The sequence below is a fragment of the Cricetulus griseus genome, chromosome 5 (assembly GCF_003668045.3).
Source record: "Cricetulus griseus strain 17A/GY chromosome 5, alternate assembly CriGri-PICRH-1.0, whole genome shotgun sequence".
Classification (NCBI taxonomy): Eukaryota; Metazoa; Chordata; class Mammalia; order Rodentia; family Cricetidae; genus Cricetulus; species Cricetulus griseus.
In genome coordinates, this window is record NC_048598.1 from 20,473,255 (window position 1) to 20,494,327 (window position 21,073).

Consider the following 21,073-nt stretch of genomic DNA (forward strand, 5'->3'; position numbering starts at 1 on the left):
CATGCAGGTCAGAAATGGACAGAATTTATTTATTTATTTTTTAACCAGTGCCTTTTGCTTTGAGGCAGGCAGAGTTGTTTCCTCTGGCCTCTTTTTTTTTTTTTTTTTTTGACAACAAATAACATATAACTTTAAAAAATTATTTTGGCCATTGAATTAAATGAAAGGAACCATGAAAATCACAGAGGCTCTCAGATGGTACTCAGAAAAATGTGCTTCCTTCCCAATGAACTTGTCTAACACACTTGTTAGTGCGAGCACACACACACACACACACACACACACACACACACACACACACACGCACACAAATCACCCTCAGGAGCTAATTTACTTTGAAAGAAACAAAAGCCCAATTTAATATAATAGTACTTTAAAAGTATTACTTACCAAGTCTTACAACTACTTTTTTTCCTTAATAGTTAGCCTCTCCATATGAGCTCAATTTTCATAAATCGAGAGGCTTGTGATTTGGGCCTTGAAAAATGGGTGGCACCCAGTCTGAAAGCCAGGAGCTAAGAAAGCCCACTTGGCAGAGAAATAGCACAAGTGAGGGCTTCCCACTGGGGTCGTTTCAGACAACTGCATTATCTGGTGAGCTAGAGTGAGGCTGAGCGGGGGAATTGGTGCAAGACAGAGGCATTTGGACTTCCTGCAGGTCACGAAGCCTCCTAGGATGCTTTCATCAGAATGGTGACAGGAACAGATGTGCCTTAGACAGCAGACTGTGGCAGCGGTGGGGAGGGTAAATGAGAGGTGGGATGAGGGCAAGAGAGACAGAAAGCAAGTCCAGTCAGAGCGATCGATTCCAGAGGAGAGATAATGAGGGCCTGTACTGGAGGACTGGCAGCGTCGATGGCAAGATGCCAGAAGGCTCTGGGGACATTAAAGGGTAGAGCTGACAGGAGTTTGTGACTGATTAGATGGGGGCGGGTAGTAAGAGAAGGAATAAGAGGTGATTATAAGCTCCTACCTTGGAAAACTAGGCAGACACCAATGGCATTTAGAAATGACAGGCAATAAGAAACTGCTTTCTTCTCCTTCTCACAGCGGCCACTACGGACACGGTTCAAAGGACTCGACTGTCCTCAGCTCCCACTTGACAAACTCTTGTATAACTCAATTCAACAACCCTGGGAGTGAGTAGAACACCCCACTAGCTCAATGATGTTGGTTGCTCCTGTCCATCTTTGCTTGAGTCTGTGAAACCCCCGGAAAATAACAGCAGTAAGAAATAGTCCAAGTCCCTACAGAGCTCATAGCCTAGCTGGCATAGTCACACACTGAAACTACAGTACAAGGTGGCCTGCACTGTAAAACCAAAGTGCCGTACCAGAGAAAGCTTTGCAAAGGTCACCCTTAAATGAAACATGGACTAGTGAGACACACAAGAAGGGCATTTAACCGCAGGAACAGCAGATGTTTTAGAAGCATGAAGAGGTGATAAAATTTAGTAAGGTGTTTGAGATGAGTCAGAGGGAGCAGAACAGGAATGAACTGACCATAAAAGGCCGTGTGAAGAGCACTGGCTTGCTTACTTGGCACAGCGCTCGCCTAGCATTCACAAAGCCCTGGGTTCATCACCACTAGGCATAACCCTGGCATGTGTCATATATTTATAATCCCAGCACTCAAAAGGTAGAGAGGCAGGAGGACCAGGAGGCAGGAGGGCCAACTTAGTCAACATGAGACTGCCTCAGAAAGTGTTTTTTAGAGGTCGTGTTTGCAGGACTGGAGAGATGGCTCAGCAGTTAAGAGCACTGGCTGCTCTTCCAGAGGACCCAAGTTCAATTCCCAGCACCCTTATGGCAACTTGTAACTAACTGTCTACAACTCCAGTTCCAGGGGATCTGACACCTTCACAGCAATGCACATAAAAATAAAGTTAAATATATTTTAAAAGGTCACGTCTACTTTTTAAAGGTGTTGTCTTAGATAGGGTTTCTATTGCTGTGAAGATGCCATGATTATGTCAACTCTTACAAAGGAAACATTTCATTGTGGTGCCTCGCTCACAGTTTCAGAGGTTTAGTCCATTATCATCACAGCCAGAAGCAAGGCAGCAAGCAGGCAGACATGGTGCTGGAGCTGAGAGCTCTTAAATCTTGATCCAAAGGCAGCAGGAAGTTGAAGTGAACCACTAAGTGTGACTTGAGCATATATAAGACCTCAAAGCCCACCTCCACAGTGACACACTTCCTCAAACAAGGCCACACCGCCTAGTAGTGCCGCTCCTTTATGAGCTTACGGGGGCCAATTACATCCAAACTAATACAGGTATGTGTAATCCTTGAGTGCCTTTAAGCAGAAAGGGCTTTTTGTTTGTTTGTTTGTTTGTTTGAGCCACTGGTATTTATCCAGTATTGAAGGAAAGCAGATAACATCTCACTACCTGTCTATCCCAGGTTCTATACCAGCCTCATCCAGACCAACGTGGGTGAACTGTGTATGTATTTTATCCCAGCCATGGAACTGTGAGCTCCAGTCATCTTTCCATCAGTCGCCTCTGTCTTAAAGGCAGATCTGTTATTTTCACCATCTTTACTCCCTGAGCCTATGTGAATACAAACCCGAAATTGGCACCTACTGTCCACTGTATGAATGATCGATCACTCAACAGTTTCTTTCCTGCACTTCCAGCCTTCTAGAACCCAGTGGATCATCTTCTGTTCACCGTAGAGAATGTTCACCAGAGGAAGGAGTGGTAAAAGTCCCAGAGGATCGTGGCTCTAGTCCTACCAAATGTACTGTCTTGGACATTGAACAAATCATACATACTTTTAGAAATTTATTACTTCATTTGTTTGGGAGGGCATCTATGCTGCAGTGCGTGTGTGGAGGTCAGAGGGCAGCTTTCACAAGTCAGTTCTCTTTGTAGTGTGTGGGTCCTGAGGATCAAACTCTGGTCAAATGAATGATATTTACTACACAAATGAAAATTTCCTCTGCCATCAGCCATCTTCATGTAGCATTAAGAGAAACTTGCAAAGTAATTTTAAAAAATAAAGAGCTAGAATCAGAAGTGCTGGGGTCCAACTCTGGCCTTACATTAACCAGTTCTTTACTTTTAGAAAGTCTCTTTTTTCTGAGTAGAAATTTTTAATCTGTAAAATAAACATAGGAACATCCTCTACCCAAGTCCCTGCCCACCCTCATTTTAAAAACCACAGTATTTTTATGGAACTTAAAGGGGTTTCACATAACATTTTATTAGTAGAATACATTTCTAATGGTACTGGTAACTCTTCAAAAGCAGACTATTTGACTCATTATTACCACATTTGACACATGGCCAGGATCTATAAATAACTGCCAAAAGAATGGCAAGCAAAGAAGGTTAAATTTTTCTTTTGTGGAATGAACTGAACTTCAAATAGTCACGCTCCAAATTATTTTAAATAGTCACTGTAAGTGCCATTTCATTTTAGATAGCAGACATAGCAATTAGCGGAGTGTCTGCACAGCTAGAAACATTACCATTTAGTCTGGCTTTTATTCAGGATAATGAATATGAATGCGTTTTGACTAAATGAGTGGTTCTGCCAGAACAACGCTGAATACACGTTCAAGCTATTGTGATGCTTCTGACCCTGGGAGAAGACGTGTGCTGCTTCCATCTACAGAACACTGCTTTTGAATGACCCCCCCACACAGACACACCTACCATAAACCACACACACACACACACACACACACACACACACACACACCACACACACCTACCATAAACCACACCACACACACACACACACACCACACACCACACACACACACACACACACACACACACACACCACATACACACACACACACCACACACACACACACCACACACACACTACATACAACACACACACACACACACACACCACACACACACACACACACACACATACCACACACACACACACACACACACACACACACCTACCGTAAGCCACACACACACACACACACATACCATAAACCATACACACACACACACACACACACACACACACACACACACACACACACACAAACCTGCCATAAAAACCAGCTATACCACGCCCAGGTACACTCAAATTATATAAATGAAATCATGGGACCAGGCAATGATGGGGCATGCCTTTAATCTCAGCACTCGGGAGGCAGAGGCAGGTGGATCTCTGTGAGTTCGAGACTAGCCTGGTCTACAAGAGCTAGTTCCAGGACAGCCTCCAAAGCCACAGAGAAACCCTGTCTCTAAAAACAAAACAAAAAAAGAAAAGAAAAATGAAACCATGGCATTTGCAAGAAAAGGATAGAACTGCAAATTGTTTTCTCTAATGCAGATCCTAGATTTTAATTATTATGTATGTGAGTGGGGGAACAGGTCATGAAAAAGGAAGGGGACCATAATGGAGGGGAGAAGCTTAAAGTAAGGTCCTGAGGGGGCAAAGGAGGCAGTAGTAATGGGACATGGGGCTCAGTGTTTGGGAAGCAGAGGCAGGTGATCTCTGGGGGTTCAAGAACAGCCTGGTCTACATAGTGAGTCCCAGGACAGCCAGAACTACATAATGAGATACAAAATAAAGATACAAAAAAAAATTAAAAAAATAAAAATAAAATAAAAAGAAATGTAACATGAAGGGCTGGGGGGGCAGAGACCAGCAGCAGAGGGTGGGAGAGAAAGACCCACAAAAGAGTATGAAAATAGCATAATGAAATTCATTTCTTTGATTACATTTAAGGGTTAACAAAAAGCAAATGCCTGCAAAGCTTCAGGCTGCATGGATCTCCTTTGGGACTCTAGGATAAACCATTGCTCTCAGCCCACCAGCTAACGTGTGCATACATACGTATACATATAATCCCTAGTCAATCATTTTTCTTGCTAATGTCATAACTTTTTTGCTGCTAAATAAAACTGAGGTTGTGTGTCCCATATTTTCTTTACTCACTAGCCATACTTATATAATTGTAAATTGTACAGCAATAAACATAAATGAACAAGTATCTCTGTGGAAGAACTTAAATTTGACTCTGGACTGGTCCACATGGTAGCTGTTTTTTGTTGTTGCTTTTTTTTTTTTTTTTTTTTTGAGAAACCACCAGATTCTCACAGCAAACTGGCTACACTGGCTTACTCTTGCCCACAGTTTATATCCTCACCTGGGTTCATTTTCTCAACTTCAGCCATTCTGACTAGAGTGAGGACAAACTTGGAGAGTAGTTTTAACTTGCATTTCCCTTTAAGTGTTTATTGTCAGGTTGCTTCAGTTCTTTAGTCCATTTACTGACTTGAAGATTGAGTATTTTTTAGTGTTTTTCTTCTCTACATATTTGCCTTCAGTATTTATTTAGTAGTAGCTTGTTCTATGCCAGAAGAACATTGGGTATATTAATCTATTAATTTAACTGTTTTTTTTTTTTTTCAAGACAGGGCCTTGCTATGTAACTCTGGTTGTCCTGGAACTATCTAAACCAGGCTAGCCTCGCTGGAGGGATAGCTCAGCCATTAAAGGCTAGGCTCACAACCAAAGATATAAGAGATCTGCCAGCCTGCCTTCCAAGTGCTGGGACTTCCAAGTGCACCGCTAAGCCCAGCTTAATTTAACTCTTAACAAGCAATTCTCTTGATTATATCTTCATCACCATTTTAGATATGTAAAACAATGTATCTAGATGTGAAGATACTGTGTTCAAGATCTAAACCTAAGCTGCATGATCCGGGCTCTCTTAGTCAGCCTAGGACACTTTTCTAACTCCTGAATGTTCGTTCTTTTAACTATACAAATTCACATTGTGTAGTTATCCTGACCCACAGGACAGCAACCTAGAGCAACAAGTCCAGGGAGGGGAATGGGGACAAGAGACTCAAGAGAATGACCACAAGACAGGATTCTGATCAAGTGGCAAATCTTATTTTTTTCCAGGCTAGCTTATATAGTCAGTAGTATGGGGTAAAGGGGAGGGGGAAAAGAGGCCAAGAGCCAGGTGTTAGTTCAAGCAGGATGTTAGAAAACTATAGGAGGATGTTGGCAGGGTAAAAAGTTCATGGGTGGTAGGGTGAGGGAGGGTTGCTTAGGTAAGTAGGCCTATGGTTGGAACAAAGGATTGACGTCTGGATCATGTTGTTCTTTTTGGGTGCTCATGCTTCTAGAAGCCATTTATAATCAAAGGACAGTTCTATAACCCTGTGGCTTGCCCAGTTTGGCCTAAAGGTTCATGCCAAGCTGTATGTCTCACAACAACATTGCAAAGTACAATGTGACTTGTCCTCACTCTAGTCAGAATGACTAAAGAAAATCAACCCAGGTAAGGATGAAAGCCGCTAATGAGTGTAAACTGGAGCAGCTACTAGGGGAGTCAGTATGGTGGTTTTTAAAAGAAGGGAGAGAACAGAACAACAGAAATGGGCTAGAGGTGGCCTGGTGGTTAAGAGCACTTGCTTTTCTTCCAGAGGACATGGGTTCATTTCCCATCACCTTACAACCATTTGTAACTCCATTCCCAGAGGACCCAACATGTTCTTCTGGACTCTGGGGAGCACCAAACACACACATGGTAGACGTACATGTTTGCAAAATACTCATACACACAAAACAAACAGTTAAACACACACACACACACACACACACACACACACACAGAGAGAGAGAGAGAGAGAGAGAGAGAGAGAGAGAGAGAGATTGATTTGGTAGAGCTGAAGAACTACCTTTACACAAATACAAATACACATCAGGAAGGTCAAACTGATTGGCAAAACACCTGCCACAGTTAAGTGTTGGGTCCCATTTATTTTGCAGAAATCATCAGCTGGGTCTGTTCACTCTGAAAATCTAAAACAGTGAAAAGGGCATGTTACTTCAATCGGAAGAAGTCACTTAAAATTCTAGTTCTGTCATTTACTACCAAGTCATTTAATCTTTAAAACACTTTGCTCATCTATAAAACAAATCCATCTAAGTACAAACACCAAATCTGAAGTGTTGCTATAAAAATTAAGCTGTGGCAGAGTAATACCCTAAATTGATTAACCATGAAAAACCATCATGATACAAAAATCAATTAAGCAACTATTGTCACTGAGTAAGGAAAGAGTGGATATTAAGATTCCCAAGATGTATTTCCTCTATCTCTGAAGTTTCCCATAAAACACAAGGATGTTAAATTTGTTTTCTAGTCAAGCAGTGGTGGTGTAAGCCTTTAATCCCAGCACTCTGGAGACAGGCAGGCAGATCTCTGAGTTTGAGGCCAGTCTGGCTGGTATACAGAGTGAGTTCCAGGACAACACAGAGAAACCCTGTGGTGTTACTTAATTGCCAATTCTGTTTTTGACAAGGAACAGTAATGGTTATATGGTTAACATTTAAAGGGAGAAAAAAGCCAAGTATGGTGACATTTACTTAGAATCCCAGTGCTGTCAAAACAGGGACAGGCAGATCCTTAGGGCTTGCTGACCATCAACCTAGCCAACATGGCCAGCTCCAAAAAATAAAAATACAATAAAGTGGATGGTGCTTAGAGAATGATACCCAAGGCTGATGCACACTTGCACGCATACATACATATACACACACATGGCTGATGCATACACACACATGGCTGATGCACACTTGCACACACACACACACACACACACACACACACACACACACACACACACACACACACGTAATAATAAAGCATGAGGGAAGTAACAAGAGATTTCATTTAAAGACCACAAGTAGAATTTTTCATATTTTTCTTTTCTCCCCATAACTCACACCACAGATTGCAAGAGAGTCGGTAATATAACACCAGATGTTAAAAATATATATATATATATTCAGCCATAAATTAACTAAAGGACAAGTTTTATACAACTTATGAAACATCATTACATCACATATGAAATCCAGATGGTGAGACGTCTGTAACTACGATCTATAGTTTAAGAATCCTTTTGCTGAGCTGGCCAGTAGTGGATGATTATCACAGCTTTTCCCGAAGAAACTAATCCAAACAACCAGCACACCTGCTAGTCCCAGTACTTGGGAGGTAGAGTCAAGAGGTGTTCAAGGTCAAGCCTCTGTTACATAGCAACTTTGATGAGGCCAGCCTGGGCTACACAGAGACCTATCTCCTACAGCAACAACAACAAAAAAAAACCAAAAAAACAAAAAACAACAACAACAAAAAAAACAATAATGACTCTAATCCAAGGAATTTAACTTTCGGCTTCTAGGGACATTTTGGAGACACCAAAAAAGCAGTTAGAGAAGAAAACACAAAGTACTCTGTTTAGAATACAACCTATCTGGAGAAACATTCTTAAAATAGTAACTACTGCTTGTCTGTTAATCAGTCTATCAATCTTACAGGGAGATGCTACAGCATGGATCTGAACACTCCTCACAGAAGCCCATGTGTTAAGCCTGTGGCACTACTGGGAAGCCATGGCAACTTCAGGTCATGCCCTGTGGGAGACTTTAAGGCATCAGGGGTGGCCCCTCAAAGGGAACTGGAAAAACCCTTGTCTCTTCCTCTCCATCTTCTGCATCCACAATGAGGTGAATAATTTGTGTTAGCATGTGCTCCCAGCCACAGTATTCGACCTCATTACAGGCCTGAAGCAACAGGGTCAACCAATCTTAAACTGAAACTTCCAAATCCATGGCCCCAAATAAACCTTTTCTCTCTACAAGTTGATTCACATGAGGCATTTGCTACCGTGACATAAAGATAAGGCAGGTAGTGTTAAGAACAAGAGGATTATGCAGAAAATAAGCCAAAGAGCCACACAATTTTAAGGTATTATTCAAGAGCTAGTAAGGAAACAACAGGTATCACCAACGAAAAGAAGCCAATGCCACCAACAGTTCAGTGTGAAGAGGTACCTGCTGCCAAGCCTGGCAGCACAAGTTTGATCCCAGGGCCAGCTTAGTGGAAAGAGGAAAGCTGACTGCTCAAGTTTTCCTCTGATGTCACAGATGTATCTGACCTCCACACACAGGCCATGATACTTGTACCTCTTCCCCAAATAAAAATTTTAAAAGCTGCAAAGCAAAAGTAAAACCTAAGAGACCAAACGAAGTCATTTCTCTACTTATTAAATGTTTTGCAACAGGGAGCTAGATAGTTGGCTCAGTGGTTAAGAGCACTGGCTGCTCTTCCAGAGGACTCAGGTTTGATTCCCAGCACCCACACGGTGGCTCATCACAATCTGTGACTCTACTTCTAGGAAATTCAATGCCCTCTTCTGGGCACTCTGGGCACTAGGAACACATATGGTGCAGAGACATCCATGCAAAACACCCATGCACATAAAACAAGTAATAAAAATGTTTTGCAGCAGATAAACTGAAAACTATTTTCTGCATCTCTTAAGAAACACTTGCATTTCTTTGATAAGGATTTCTGAGCCAGTCACAGTAGCACAGGACTGTGATCTCAGCTCTTGAGAGGTAGAGACATGAGGATCAGGAGTTCCAGGTTATCTTGGGCTATGAAGTAAACCTGAGGCCAGCCTGGACTAAGATTGTCTAACAACAAAAGAAGTCAGGCCTATACAAACACACTTAGTATACTTTCCTCCCTCAAATTTTCACTATAAAAATTCACTTGGAGTTGGATACATAGCTCAGTGGCAGAGCACGTGTCCAGAATGCTTGAGGCCCAGGTTTCAATACCCACAATAATTTTAAAGGTTCATGTGAGGTAATTGGAAAGCCACTACTTAAACAGCCTTAAACAATGAGCTGTTAAGTTACAAGCTAGTGAGGAATATGGAACTTGATGTTTTAGCGAAAGTCACTGTTTTCTACAACTGACTGCTTTTCTTACACAGTCACAGAAAAGCCACCTAGTCTTCTTGCTAAGGCCAAATCCCAAAAGGAACCCAGCAAAGAAAAGCCATCAGTAATAGAACTTTTAATTGTGACCAGCCTATAAATATTTTAAGGCTTTTAAAGCTTGCCTTAACATTTAAAAACAACAACAAAAAACTACTTTTCTGGAGCAATATTTGTTTTTAGGAATTTGTTGTTTTTGACTCTAGAAAAACAATTTACTAGTTTTTAAAATCATGATCACAAAAATCATATTCATCTATTGCTAGATCTTTGAATGTTTGGAAGCCTCAAGCTAGATGGGCTCTAGCTTTTCTATATATTTTAGGATGCCTATTTATAGAGTTGAGGGAGTATCTTCCCCCCAAAGTGATAAGTAAAACCTTTGCCCACCAAAGCCTCATTTCTGCAACACCTCACATCCGCTGCAACCACTGCATCTAGACCAGTGAGGCCTAAGGATGCACTTACACTTCCCAGCAATCTTCCTTCCTTCCCACTGAGGCATTTTCAAAGTGTAGGATGTAAGCTGGGAGATGCCTCATCAACAATGTACAATTTAAGTGACAAAACCAGTATAGAGTAAACCGAGTTTTACCCAAAACTTTAAGTTTTATCACCTAAATTCTACTACTTTTACAATAGACAACACTCAGCTTAAATTCTAGATGAAAATCTTTTTAGATAATAGAAAATATAAGCATATAAATGGAATAATGTTCAATTTCTTTTCTTAAAAAACTCAGCTCTAAAGATGGATGAGTTTAAATTTAACTTTTTGTATAAAACGAAAATCAGTGGTAGTAAGGCTGAAAAACTAAATTACAAAACAAATACATGATCACCATTCAAATTCTTTGGATTGTTTATCACTAAGCCCCGACACTTAATACAAAAATGTAAAATTTTCCTTTTATATGTGAACATGTTGTACTTTAGGAACTCTGTAAATTCTCACAGCTGTCAGAATTGCAGAAAGACAAGGTGAGGGCGGAAGGTACAATGGCGGTACACTGTAACAGGAACAAACACTGCTAGGAAACATGTCTGTTTCTCTGTTGTACAAAAACATTTTAGCATCTTCTAGTTTCATCGGCTCTTCAACTGTCAAACAAGAAACCTTTACTTCTCATCAAACGAATGAGTCCTAAGACTTTCTAAAGGATGGACCTCGATTATTGGGTCCCCTTTACATTTAAGGCCAACACTGGTTTTAATTTCTATTGGAACAAGGGAACTTTTCACCAGAGTCCTTAGAATGTTCAGGGAGGAAAATCTCCCCCAAAGCTTTTCACGTCCATTCCGAAGAATCAGAATGTGATAGAAGTTGCAGGAGATCCAGAACACACGCTAGTCATATTTGATCCTCTCTATTAGGTGCCGGTCCTCCTTGTAATGGGAGATAATCTGAATCAGTATGGAACAGTTGATCAGAAGAAAGAACAAACCAGCTAACCAAATAAACAGGAAGGTGTTCTTTCCTTGAAACTCTAGAACGTACGCAGGAGTCAGCCATAAGGCCTGCCCTATGAACCACAACATCAAGAGAACTATGGCCCTTTTCCAAGGCATTCTCACTAGTGGCATCACCAGTGGCAGAAGGCAGAGGTACCAAAGGAAGTACTGAGAGGTGCAAACTTTGTTAAAAGTCACAAAAATGGACGTGTGAAGGAAACAGCAAAAGACAAGATCTCTGTAGTAGGCAAAAGACACGGCAGAAAGCAAGATGAACTGTGGCAGGAATGCGGCAAGCCCCAGGGTGAAACTCCACTTGCTCTCGGCAGTCAAATACAGCATGTAGAAGTAGGGAGAGAAGTTGTGGCGGATATCCCGCCTGGTCAGGTGATAGAAGTAGGTGTGCTCCAGAAACTCCCAACCGTATTTGTAGTAGAAGCCGAAGCTCAGGGCGAAAAACGTGAGTCCCGCCACGGCTACGAAGAGCAGCACGGCCCCGCTGCACAGCCTCTTCAGGAAGTCGTACAGACGGGCCTGGAAGCAGTAGCGGGCTTGCCGGAGGCTCTCGTCGTCGTCGCCGCGCTCGGGCCGCAGGTGGAGCGCTATGGGGAGGATGTAGGTCACCGGGTACATCTTCATGTGCACGGCGAACCCGTAGAAGACCGCGGCGCAGGCGACGAGCCGCTTCTCTATCAGGTACAGCGCCGTCAGCACCAGGGAGGCGACGATGGAGTCGGCGTTGCCCCGGCTCGACACGGCCATGGGCAGGGGGTTAAGCAGCCAGAAGACGCAGTAGCCGCAGGCCCGGCGGCGCCCCAGCCCCCTGAGCAGCAGCAGGCGGTACAGGAGGAAGGCGGTGAGGAGGTCGCAGCTGATGAAGAGGAACTTGCCGAAGAGCTCGCTGAGGTAGACGTTGGGCGTGAGCAGCCAGCTCAGCAGCGGGGTGTAGCGGTACGTGGCCCTCAGGTACGGGGAGCGCCCTTCCGAGACGAAGCGCGCCGCGTCCGTGAACACGTGGTAGTCCACGTCGGTGTACCGCACCAGCAGAGTGCGGTCCTGGAAGACGCCGTAGAAGACCAGCGCGACCCGGGCCAGGAAGGCCACGCCGAACACGCCGGCCGGCGGCACCCGCAGGTTCAGGAACCATTCCCCCCAGTGCCGGCTGCAGCTCATGGTCTGACCCCGGCTCCGCGCCGCGCCCCCTCGCCCGCTCGCCCGCTCTCGCTCGCTCTCTCCCGCTCTAACCGTCCTCCAGCTCCCTCCACTCGGCCGCCGCGAGCATCTCCTCCGCTGGGCTGCAAACACAAACAACCGGGGAAGGAGCACTTCCGGCACCAAGTCCCGCCCCCCACGCCACTTCCTGACGGCCCCGCGCCGGTTCTCTGTTGTGTCCTCCCCACCACCGCCCCCCTCCCCCGCGGAACAATTACGGTCCTCGGGATTGGCTGTCCAGCTTCCGGCGGAGGCGGGATTTCCGGTCCCTCGTTGCCCGGAAAGCACGGAGCGGATGAGGGGTTGTGGAGCGGAGTGAGCCGCGCTCCCAACTCGGGTCAAGCGAGGAGGACTCTCGGCCCTGAGTGAGCTGTGGCCTGCCGGCTGCAACCCCCCAGAACCGGCTTGCAGCACTGGGAGTGAGAAATGTAGATGGAAATGTAGATGGAAAGGAAATAAACCTAAAATAGCTCTGGGTTCCTCCTTGCGGAATACGTCTATGTGGTCACCCCCGAGAGCCGTCAGCTCCGTTCTTTTCAAGCATCCTTCACCCACTCGCTTTCACCCCTACTACCATTAGTTTTTTAATTTTTTCTTTCTTTTTTTTTTCCCCCAAGGACTCCAGTTCTTTCGTTCTTTATCTGGTGACTTCCTGCACTTACTTAAAATCGACTTTTAAGAACTTCATACTTTTAGAATACTTGCAATTGCAACGAAATTGTAGGTTTCTCGAAGAGTACGAAGTATACCCTTATTTCTTTGTACTTTCTCGTAATGTATTACAGTCTCAGACGCATGGTAACTGACACAGGTTGACCGGCTTGGTCTTACAAATTGAGCCTGTTCCTAGGGAAGTCTTGTAAGTATAGCCGTGGCTCCACTCAGTCTGGACATGCATCCTACACTTCATGTGTATCCTTTGAAATAGCCATACTAACCTTCTATTCTAATATTTCTATTCTTTGATATGCTTTGGTGTAAGTATATGTTGTGGATTAGTAACTACTTCTAGTCAATTTTCACCATGGACTAGCCATATTATGCAGTGATAACACGTTGCCATTCAAATAACAACCGCTATGATTCATAATAGTTGTTTGTTAAGGGCTTATTTACAATTGTCAGACGCACTAACTACTTTTTAATGTAAGTAGATACTGTTACCTTTACCAAGGAGGAAAATCAGTTCCTGTAGAGTAAATAAGTCACACAGCCAATCAGCCAAATAAAAGCAGGTCCACCTCACCCAACATACCTTAATCGTTGTGTGATGAACTTGCAAATAAGATGCTGATTTGGAATTCTGATTTCTCTCTGTGTTTTGTCTTCTTAATCTCACCTTGAAATCTTTCTGATATCCTCTCTCATTGTTACTCTTTATATCCCTGCTTGTTATTTTCCTTTGCGAGTTATAGGTAAGTGAGGTTTAGCCTCAGTAGAGAATATGAGAGAGATGCCTGAAGATTTAGTAAGGGTTCTTCTGGGTAGGTTGTTTTAGGTATTTTGACAGAAAAGCCTCAGCTAATTATCCTCTGTGGCTGGCCTAGTAAATAGGAGAGACACTGTATTCAGGAAGATAAGGAAATAAAAATCAAAAGCAGCAGCCTGCCCCTGGAGTCAAATGAGTGAGAAGCAGAAAATAGCAAAAGTCTTGACCAGGTATCACTCCCTGCCTTTAGTGTCCCACCCTGTGAAGTGTTTTCCACAGATTTTATATTTTAGGATATGTTAATTATCTATTTTATTAGTGTATAGTGAATGCTTCAGGCTTGGTTATGTTTGTTATGTACCACTATTCCTCACAAGTATGTAAGACCTGCAGATTTGGGATCTGGTTATTTCATATATCTTGTACATTTAATATGTCTTATGACTCACTTGCCTATTTATTAATGATGAAGGGCCCAATTTCCCTCTCCCCTTTGTCCTTCCATCTTAAGGACCAAGAATCAGTGAATATAACCTGTTGCTTCTTGCCAGAGTATTTGGGTTGGATATTGACTACGACTTTCTCAGGCTCATGCTAGGTAAGAATAGATGAAAAATCCATTACTTTCAGACTTGGGAACAGAAATGCTTCCTGCTTAAAATGGACTTCCAGACCCTTGACGATGTGTAAGAAAAGTCATCCACAAAGTGTTTCCTAGTGTGAAAGGAAAAGAAAAATGAACTCCAACATCACCATCTAAAAGGGACAGTGTCCCAGATGCAGACCAATTTGACTCCTGCAATCAGTAAAGCCAGTTTTCAGATTCCTGAATCTTAGTATTTATTAAGTCTTGCCCTTTATGAACTGGATTTTTCAAGCTGGTCAATGGTGGCTCATGCTTTTAATCCCAGCATTTGGGAGGCAGAGGGCATGCAGATCTCTGTGAGTTTGAAGCCAGCCTTGTCTACAGAGCGAGTTCCAGCCAAAGCAATACAGAGAAACCCTGTCTCAAAAAACACAAAAAACAAAAAACAAAAAAAAAAAAGAAAAAGAACTGGATTTTCAGGCTGGAGAAATGGCTCAGTGGTTAAGGGCACTAAGTGCTCCTCTAGAGGACCCTGGTTCAATTCCCAGAAACCACATAGCAACTCAGAATTGTCTGTAATCCTGGTTCCAGGGGATTCGTGGCACCAGGCATGCACATAAAATAAAATAAATACTTTTTTAAAAAAATGAACTGGATTTGCAAGCCATGGGGGGCAAAGGTGCTTGCGGCCAAGCCTGACAACCTGAGTTTGATTCCCCAGGCCCCATATGGTGGAAGGAGAGAGCTGACTCCAGAAAGTTGTTCTCTGATGTCCACAAGCCCTTGCACACCTAAACACACAAAAATAAATAAAAGGTTTTTTTTTAATTTAAAACCTGAGCTTGAAAATTATTTGTTAAAGGATATTAATAAGGGAAAGAGCAAGAAAAGGGTTGGAAGGATTGGGGGGATACTATTAATGAAATGTATGAGTGTAAGGGAAAGCCAGTAAGAAAGGCTGGCCTCATGATCAGGAGGTCTCCCAGCAGAGCCAAACTGAGTCCCCCTTTCCCATAAGTCAGCCTATGAGTTTGAAGATAACAAGATAGCTTTCGGTTTCTGAAAGAAGATACGGTGAAAACAAGACATTCATCCAGTTTATTTAGTAGTTTCTTCTGAACAGACAAAAATAAACCAAAAATACCTCACACATCTTTTTTTTTTAAATACATTTGACCTGGTTTAGTCTTTAATGCAGTGCGTAGAAAACTCATCCCTATATACTTCTGCTTCAGTAGCATTGGCCAGCTAGCTGTACAGTATAGGTAATGTTATTTTGCAAAAGAAATAAGTTAGCTATCAGGGGTAAAGGTTCATGATAGCAGCCATGGAGAAAGTGCAATGTCCCTGGCCAGTAGCTACTTTATGACTGCTTTTCTTCCTCTGCTGACCTCAGGGAAACCCCTGCATAGTTTTACTAGCTGAAGGGGGTTTCAGGAAGTGGGCGGGGAGGTAGGGAGCAGCAGGAATTAAGGGGAACACAGCTTAGGGGTTTCAGAAACCTCCCATAGAATTGTATCATCCTCTAGGAAAGATGAAAACCACATTCTTCATAGAAGAGCCTCCAAGCCAAAGCATCCCATCTGCCTCCCTGCCAGGACTGGAACGATGACCCTCTCTTTGTACATAAGCTCGGGCCTGTCTTGGGAGTATCTTGAGCTCAACAGCTCATCAGTCCTGGCATTTGTATTCTACCAGTACGGTTTCCACTTAATGCATCCCAAATACCAGCTTGTCAGATTCTCAGTTTTTAGTTATGGGGCCTAGAGCTCCTATCTTGGTGCAAGAATGGGAAATGCAGAGTTGTGCTTCAGGAGAGGAAAAGGATGCTTTTGTTTGCTTGCTTGTTTGTTGCCAGCAATAGGTAGAACATAGTCTGAGCGGTAGATTTTCCTAGATGTCCGTGACGGAGCATTTCCTCTAGCTCTTGTCCTATCAGCACAGGCTCATCAGCCTTGATGAGTCCTTTATTTATGAAAGGGACAGGGTCTATCAATCAAACTTAAAACCATCAGCTACTCTCACCGCTCTGCTGAACATAACCCAGAAAATCCAGGTATCCTACTCCATAAAACCAAGGCAAGATATTTGTCCCTTTCTAAAGTCTGAGTACTTCCTTTCTGTACATTCCATATATTTGGATATATGTACATCTATATACATATCTCTCTATATATTATCTCTGTTTTTTCCTTAGATAAACATATATATCATATCCCAATTTCCCAAGTTTCCACCCATCTCTCCTGTGTCGGCCGTAAGTAAGACTCTGGGTTTCATTTCACTAGGCCCCTTAACCTCGTCTTTCTCATTTTCACACTCTAGTACCCTTCCCCACTGCTTGTTTTGCCCACCTGAAATCTCCTACCCCACTTCAGATCCTCATCTGTTACTCTCCTGACGTGACAAGCCTAGAGCTGGTGCAGACAGGGAACCCATTTCTCATCAGGACTGGCTGCTAGTAAGCTTGTCCTATGTCCTGAAGTGGGATTCCAGGTGAGGCAAGCCAGGCTTCCATCCGAAGAACCCCTTGGGATTGGGAGTGGGAGTTGCTCCATGCAGAACACTGGGCTTCTGGGAGAAGGGTGCCATTCTGAAATAACAGGACGGAATGATTTTAAAGTGCAACTTAGAAGAAAGCCTGGGATTGTAGAGGAAGTTCAAAAAGAGTTAAGGCAGAAAATGTTCTCTTCTCCCATTGTTATGCAAGAATCTGAGGAGCATTGGGCCTTAGGCAAGGGACTGGGAAGAGAGTAATTCCTTCAGGAGGGAAGCAGCAATGTGCAGAAGAAACCAGACAGGGGAACAATTGCCAGTGGATAAGAAGATACACACAGCAGGACACGAAGTCCCTGCACTCCGAAAGCCACTGGGAAGGCACAGATTTGAGTATATTTGAAAGCACAGGCACTGGCTCTTTGCCTGGAGCTCTATTTCAGACGTTCAGGTTCTTCTGGTTCCTGTTTTGATTCGAGTTGAAGGATAATGGTGAGTTTTACAGTAAGGAGGGGTTGAATGCTCTTTGTTTTCAAGCTGCAGTTAATTGAGTTCGAGGGAAGGACCAATGTAAGGGACCGTGCATGGTTGAGATGGACAGGCTCAGCCGCAGGGTCTTCTGGTTTCTCTGCAGGACTTTGCACAGAGATGTGTGTATACATTCTGAATAAACGTGTAGTTTGTCATCATTTGTCAAGTCCACCTTAAATCAACAATTATGTCATCACTGCTGGAGTTCCTGCCAAACCATCTTATGGGGTTTCCTGTGTACCTAAGTGGAACCAGAACTCACTTGTGCTTTGGACTTTAAAACCAGACCTCGTGCTTACAATGCCCTTTCCTGACCCCTGCCATGCTCCTCACCAGAGAAGTAGGAATGGCCTGAGTCTGATCCTAGGTTGTCTTTTTCGCTAGCCTGAGACTGGCCCATTGGCAGCAGAGTGTAGAGATGACACTGACTTTCATCATTTTATGCCATGTCAGAATGGCTGAGATCAGAACATCAGTTCCTCCCCTCTCAGCATTGCCTCATGAAATGGCTGGCACGTTTCTGAAGGGCACCAGGAGATGTGACAGAATAGTGGCTGTCAGCCCGAGTTCTGCTTCGGTCCAAACCCTAACAAAACATCACAAATTCCCAGAGGTTCTGATAACAATCTGGAAATCAGAGAAGCTGGTTCAACTTTCCTGGGGAATCGGTACCCTGTGACTAGTTCTACCTGATTGATGTTAAGAAAGGGAAGTGACTGTGTTTCCCTCTCTTTCTTCAAAAGCTTCGGTTAAGGGCTGAGGGGTCTGGGGTGGGTAGGGGAGGAAGAGGAGGAGTCAGGTACAGTGTAATCTGGAGTGGTTTCAGATATTTTCATGGGGCCTGAGCACTGGATTTAGAGAGCATTGGCAGCAGGGCATGGTGGAGCACACTTTTAATCCCAGCACTCGGGAGGCAGAGGCAGGCTGATATCCTTGAGTTTGAGGCCAGCTTGGTCCGCAGAGTGAGTTCAAGGACAGCCAGAGCTATATAGTGAGGCCCTGTCTCAAAAAAAATGTTTTTAAAGGGGGGGAGAGAGAGAAAGAGAGAGAGACAGACAGACAGACGGACAGACACACACACAGAGAGACAGATAGACAGAGATGGAGAGAGACAGAGACAGAGACAGAGAGACAGAGAGAGAGAGAGAGAGCGCTAATGTCTTCCCATTCACAGGACACAGTAAAAGAAATCTTTCCAGGACAGGGCCAGACTATTAGAGAATAGTTCCAAAATTGAATTTCTCAGAACCCAGGATGGATGCAGGAGGGGTGGTGACTGTTCCTGTTTCTCAGGTCAGCCCCTGTTCTATGGGAACAGAGGCTGAGAGAGAACTGGGAATCCCGAGAAGATCCACTTGAGAACAGGAAAGGAAAAGTAAGGTGGTGAGCCAAAGTCTGTGTTATGTCAGGAGTTACCAGCTGAGATTATATACACCATGACAAACCCTGGCTTCTTTCTTCGGGATTTGGTAGACAGCCCAGGGAAAACTGATTTCTGATTCTTTATTTCTGAGAGCATAGTCCATAGGGTGACTCTCTGAGAGAGTTTTGCTTTAGGGGACTCACCAGATGGAAACAGAGATGGAGGAAGCTCCAGTCTCGAGTCATCACACTTTCTAGTAGTGGGTAGTTGGGGGGGAGTCTATCCATCCAATCACATGGTCCTCCTAATGTGAATCTCCAAGCATGGCTGAGGCCTTCCAAGCCATTTCAGCCTAATCTTCCCTCTCCTTCCCCCATCCTGGCTTAAGAGTCGTGTACAGTGGCATAGTAGTAGAGGAAGGTGCAAGGGGACAGTGAGAGGAAACATAGGACTCCAGATGGCCTGGACTACTGACAGGCCACCGGCTTAAGGAAGGGGAAGTAGAGGATGGGTGCTTCTGGGGTTCTCCAGCGAACCCAGAAAGTCTCCTCTTCCCGGGGCACTGAAAGCGGAGAAGGCCAAAGGGCTGGGGAGGAGAAGACAGGAAGTCAGACATTGCTGATGCGCACACTAAGGGCACTGCCTTCCTTCTCAGCTTGTTCTCTTAATGATTCTTCCAACTTGAGCTTTTCTGGGTCTCCGTAGCGTACAGTGCTATCACGGAGACCACCAGGGGGAGCCACCTTCACAACTTGGTCAAACAGGCTGAAGTCAGCCACGTATTTGCCACTGGCTGACAGTGAGATAGCAGGTGTGAATTCATAGCCCCAGAGGATCTCCTCTGGAAGGTAGGAAGTGCGAACTTGACAGGTGGCGCTGGTGGACTCCACCGTCCCACTTAGGATCAGCACCAGCTCGAAATCCCCCTCCCCACTGCGGAGGGGGAGATCTCTCAAGGGACTTGTCTCATCTACCACGTGGTAGAAGGTCAGGGGTAGGATGAGAAAGGGGCTATCGGAGGCCGTGTCTACTTGGAAAGTCACATTGACCTGGTTGAGGCGAATATTCTCGCCCTCCTTTGTCTGGTGGGTCTGAAGCAGTTTGCCCGTCACCTGGCATCCAATGAGGAGACTCTTACGCATATTGGCAACTCGGATCATAAGGCAAGGCTTGCCGTTGTGGGAGGCTACAACAGCATGCTGGCTGAAACGGATAGTCTCAGCCCTCTTCTTGGGCCGGGCAATCTTTGCCAGGAAGGTACCTGTAATGAAGATCTCGAGGATGGTGGTGAGCACCAGCTGCGCAATAAGGAGCACGATGGCCAGGGGGCACTCCTCACTGATGTAACGGAAGCCATAGCCAATGGTGGTCTGGGATTCCAGGGAGAAGAGGAAGGCTCCAGTGAGTGTGTGCACCTGCACGACACAAGGGGTGTGGTTGGCAGGGGGCCCCAGCTCCAGCAGGTCCCCATGGGCCACAGCTACCAGGTACCACACCACACCAAAGAGGAACCAGGTGCCTGCAAAGGTTGCCGAAAAGAGCAGAAGCTTGTAGCGCCATTGCATGTCAATGAAGGTCGTCCATAGGTCCTTGAGGTAGAGGAAACGCTTGTCAGCAATGTGCTCCATTCGCACGTTGCTGCGACCATCTTTCGTGAGGACCCTCCTCCGGCGGATTCCTGGGGCCACCAGGGGCCGGCTTTCTGTCTGAGTCGTCTGACTGTAGTAGACCTTAGCAACTGAAGTCATCTACAGGGAGCAAAACAGCATAAAGGAGGTTACTGTCCAAATCCAGCCAACTCCTAGCACCACCCAATGGGAAGACACACTAAGATTTCCTTTTAAAATCTCTTATATTTATTTATGGCATGTGTATGTGTGTGTATGGGGGGGTGCTTAAGTGTCACTGCCCAAGGACAATTTTCAGGATTTTGTTTTCTCTCACCATGTGGGCCCTGGTCAAGCTTGGTGGCAAATGCCTTTACCTGCTGAGTCAGAGTCATCTTGTCAGCCCCTAACCTTCATTTTGATGCCATTTATCCTAGCAAATATTTGTAGAGCCCTTGTTAAATGTTAGCCACAGCCTGAGGTGCTGGTAGGTCAAAGATGAAAGTGGCATCATTCTTGCTAAGAAGTCACAGTTTAGTGAGGACATGAACTAAATGCATAATTGCAATACAGTGTAATAATGTTTTGATTTGGGGAAGA

At 44.4% G+C, this 21,073-nt stretch overlaps 2 protein-coding genes across 2 annotated transcripts; both read right to left on the minus strand.

Moving 5' to 3' along the window:
- Window positions 1-7,656: 7,656 nt before the first annotated feature.
- On the minus strand, window positions 7,657-12,599 carry Pigm (phosphatidylinositol glycan anchor biosynthesis class M). Its single transcript, XM_027418945.2, has one exon. The coding sequence runs from the start codon at window positions 12,420-12,422 to the stop codon at window positions 11,145-11,147; it is 1,278 nt and encodes a 425-aa protein (XP_027274746.1). The 5' UTR covers window positions 12,423-12,599; the 3' UTR covers window positions 7,657-11,144.
- Window positions 12,600-19,474: 6,875 nt separating this feature from the next.
- Window positions 19,475-20,614, minus strand: Kcnj10 (potassium inwardly rectifying channel subfamily J member 10). The gene has a single exon (XM_035444862.1). It carries the CDS (start codon window positions 20,612-20,614, stop codon window positions 19,475-19,477), a length of 1,140 nt encoding a protein of 379 aa, XP_035300753.1.
- Between the last annotated feature and the right edge of the window lie 459 nt (window positions 20,615-21,073).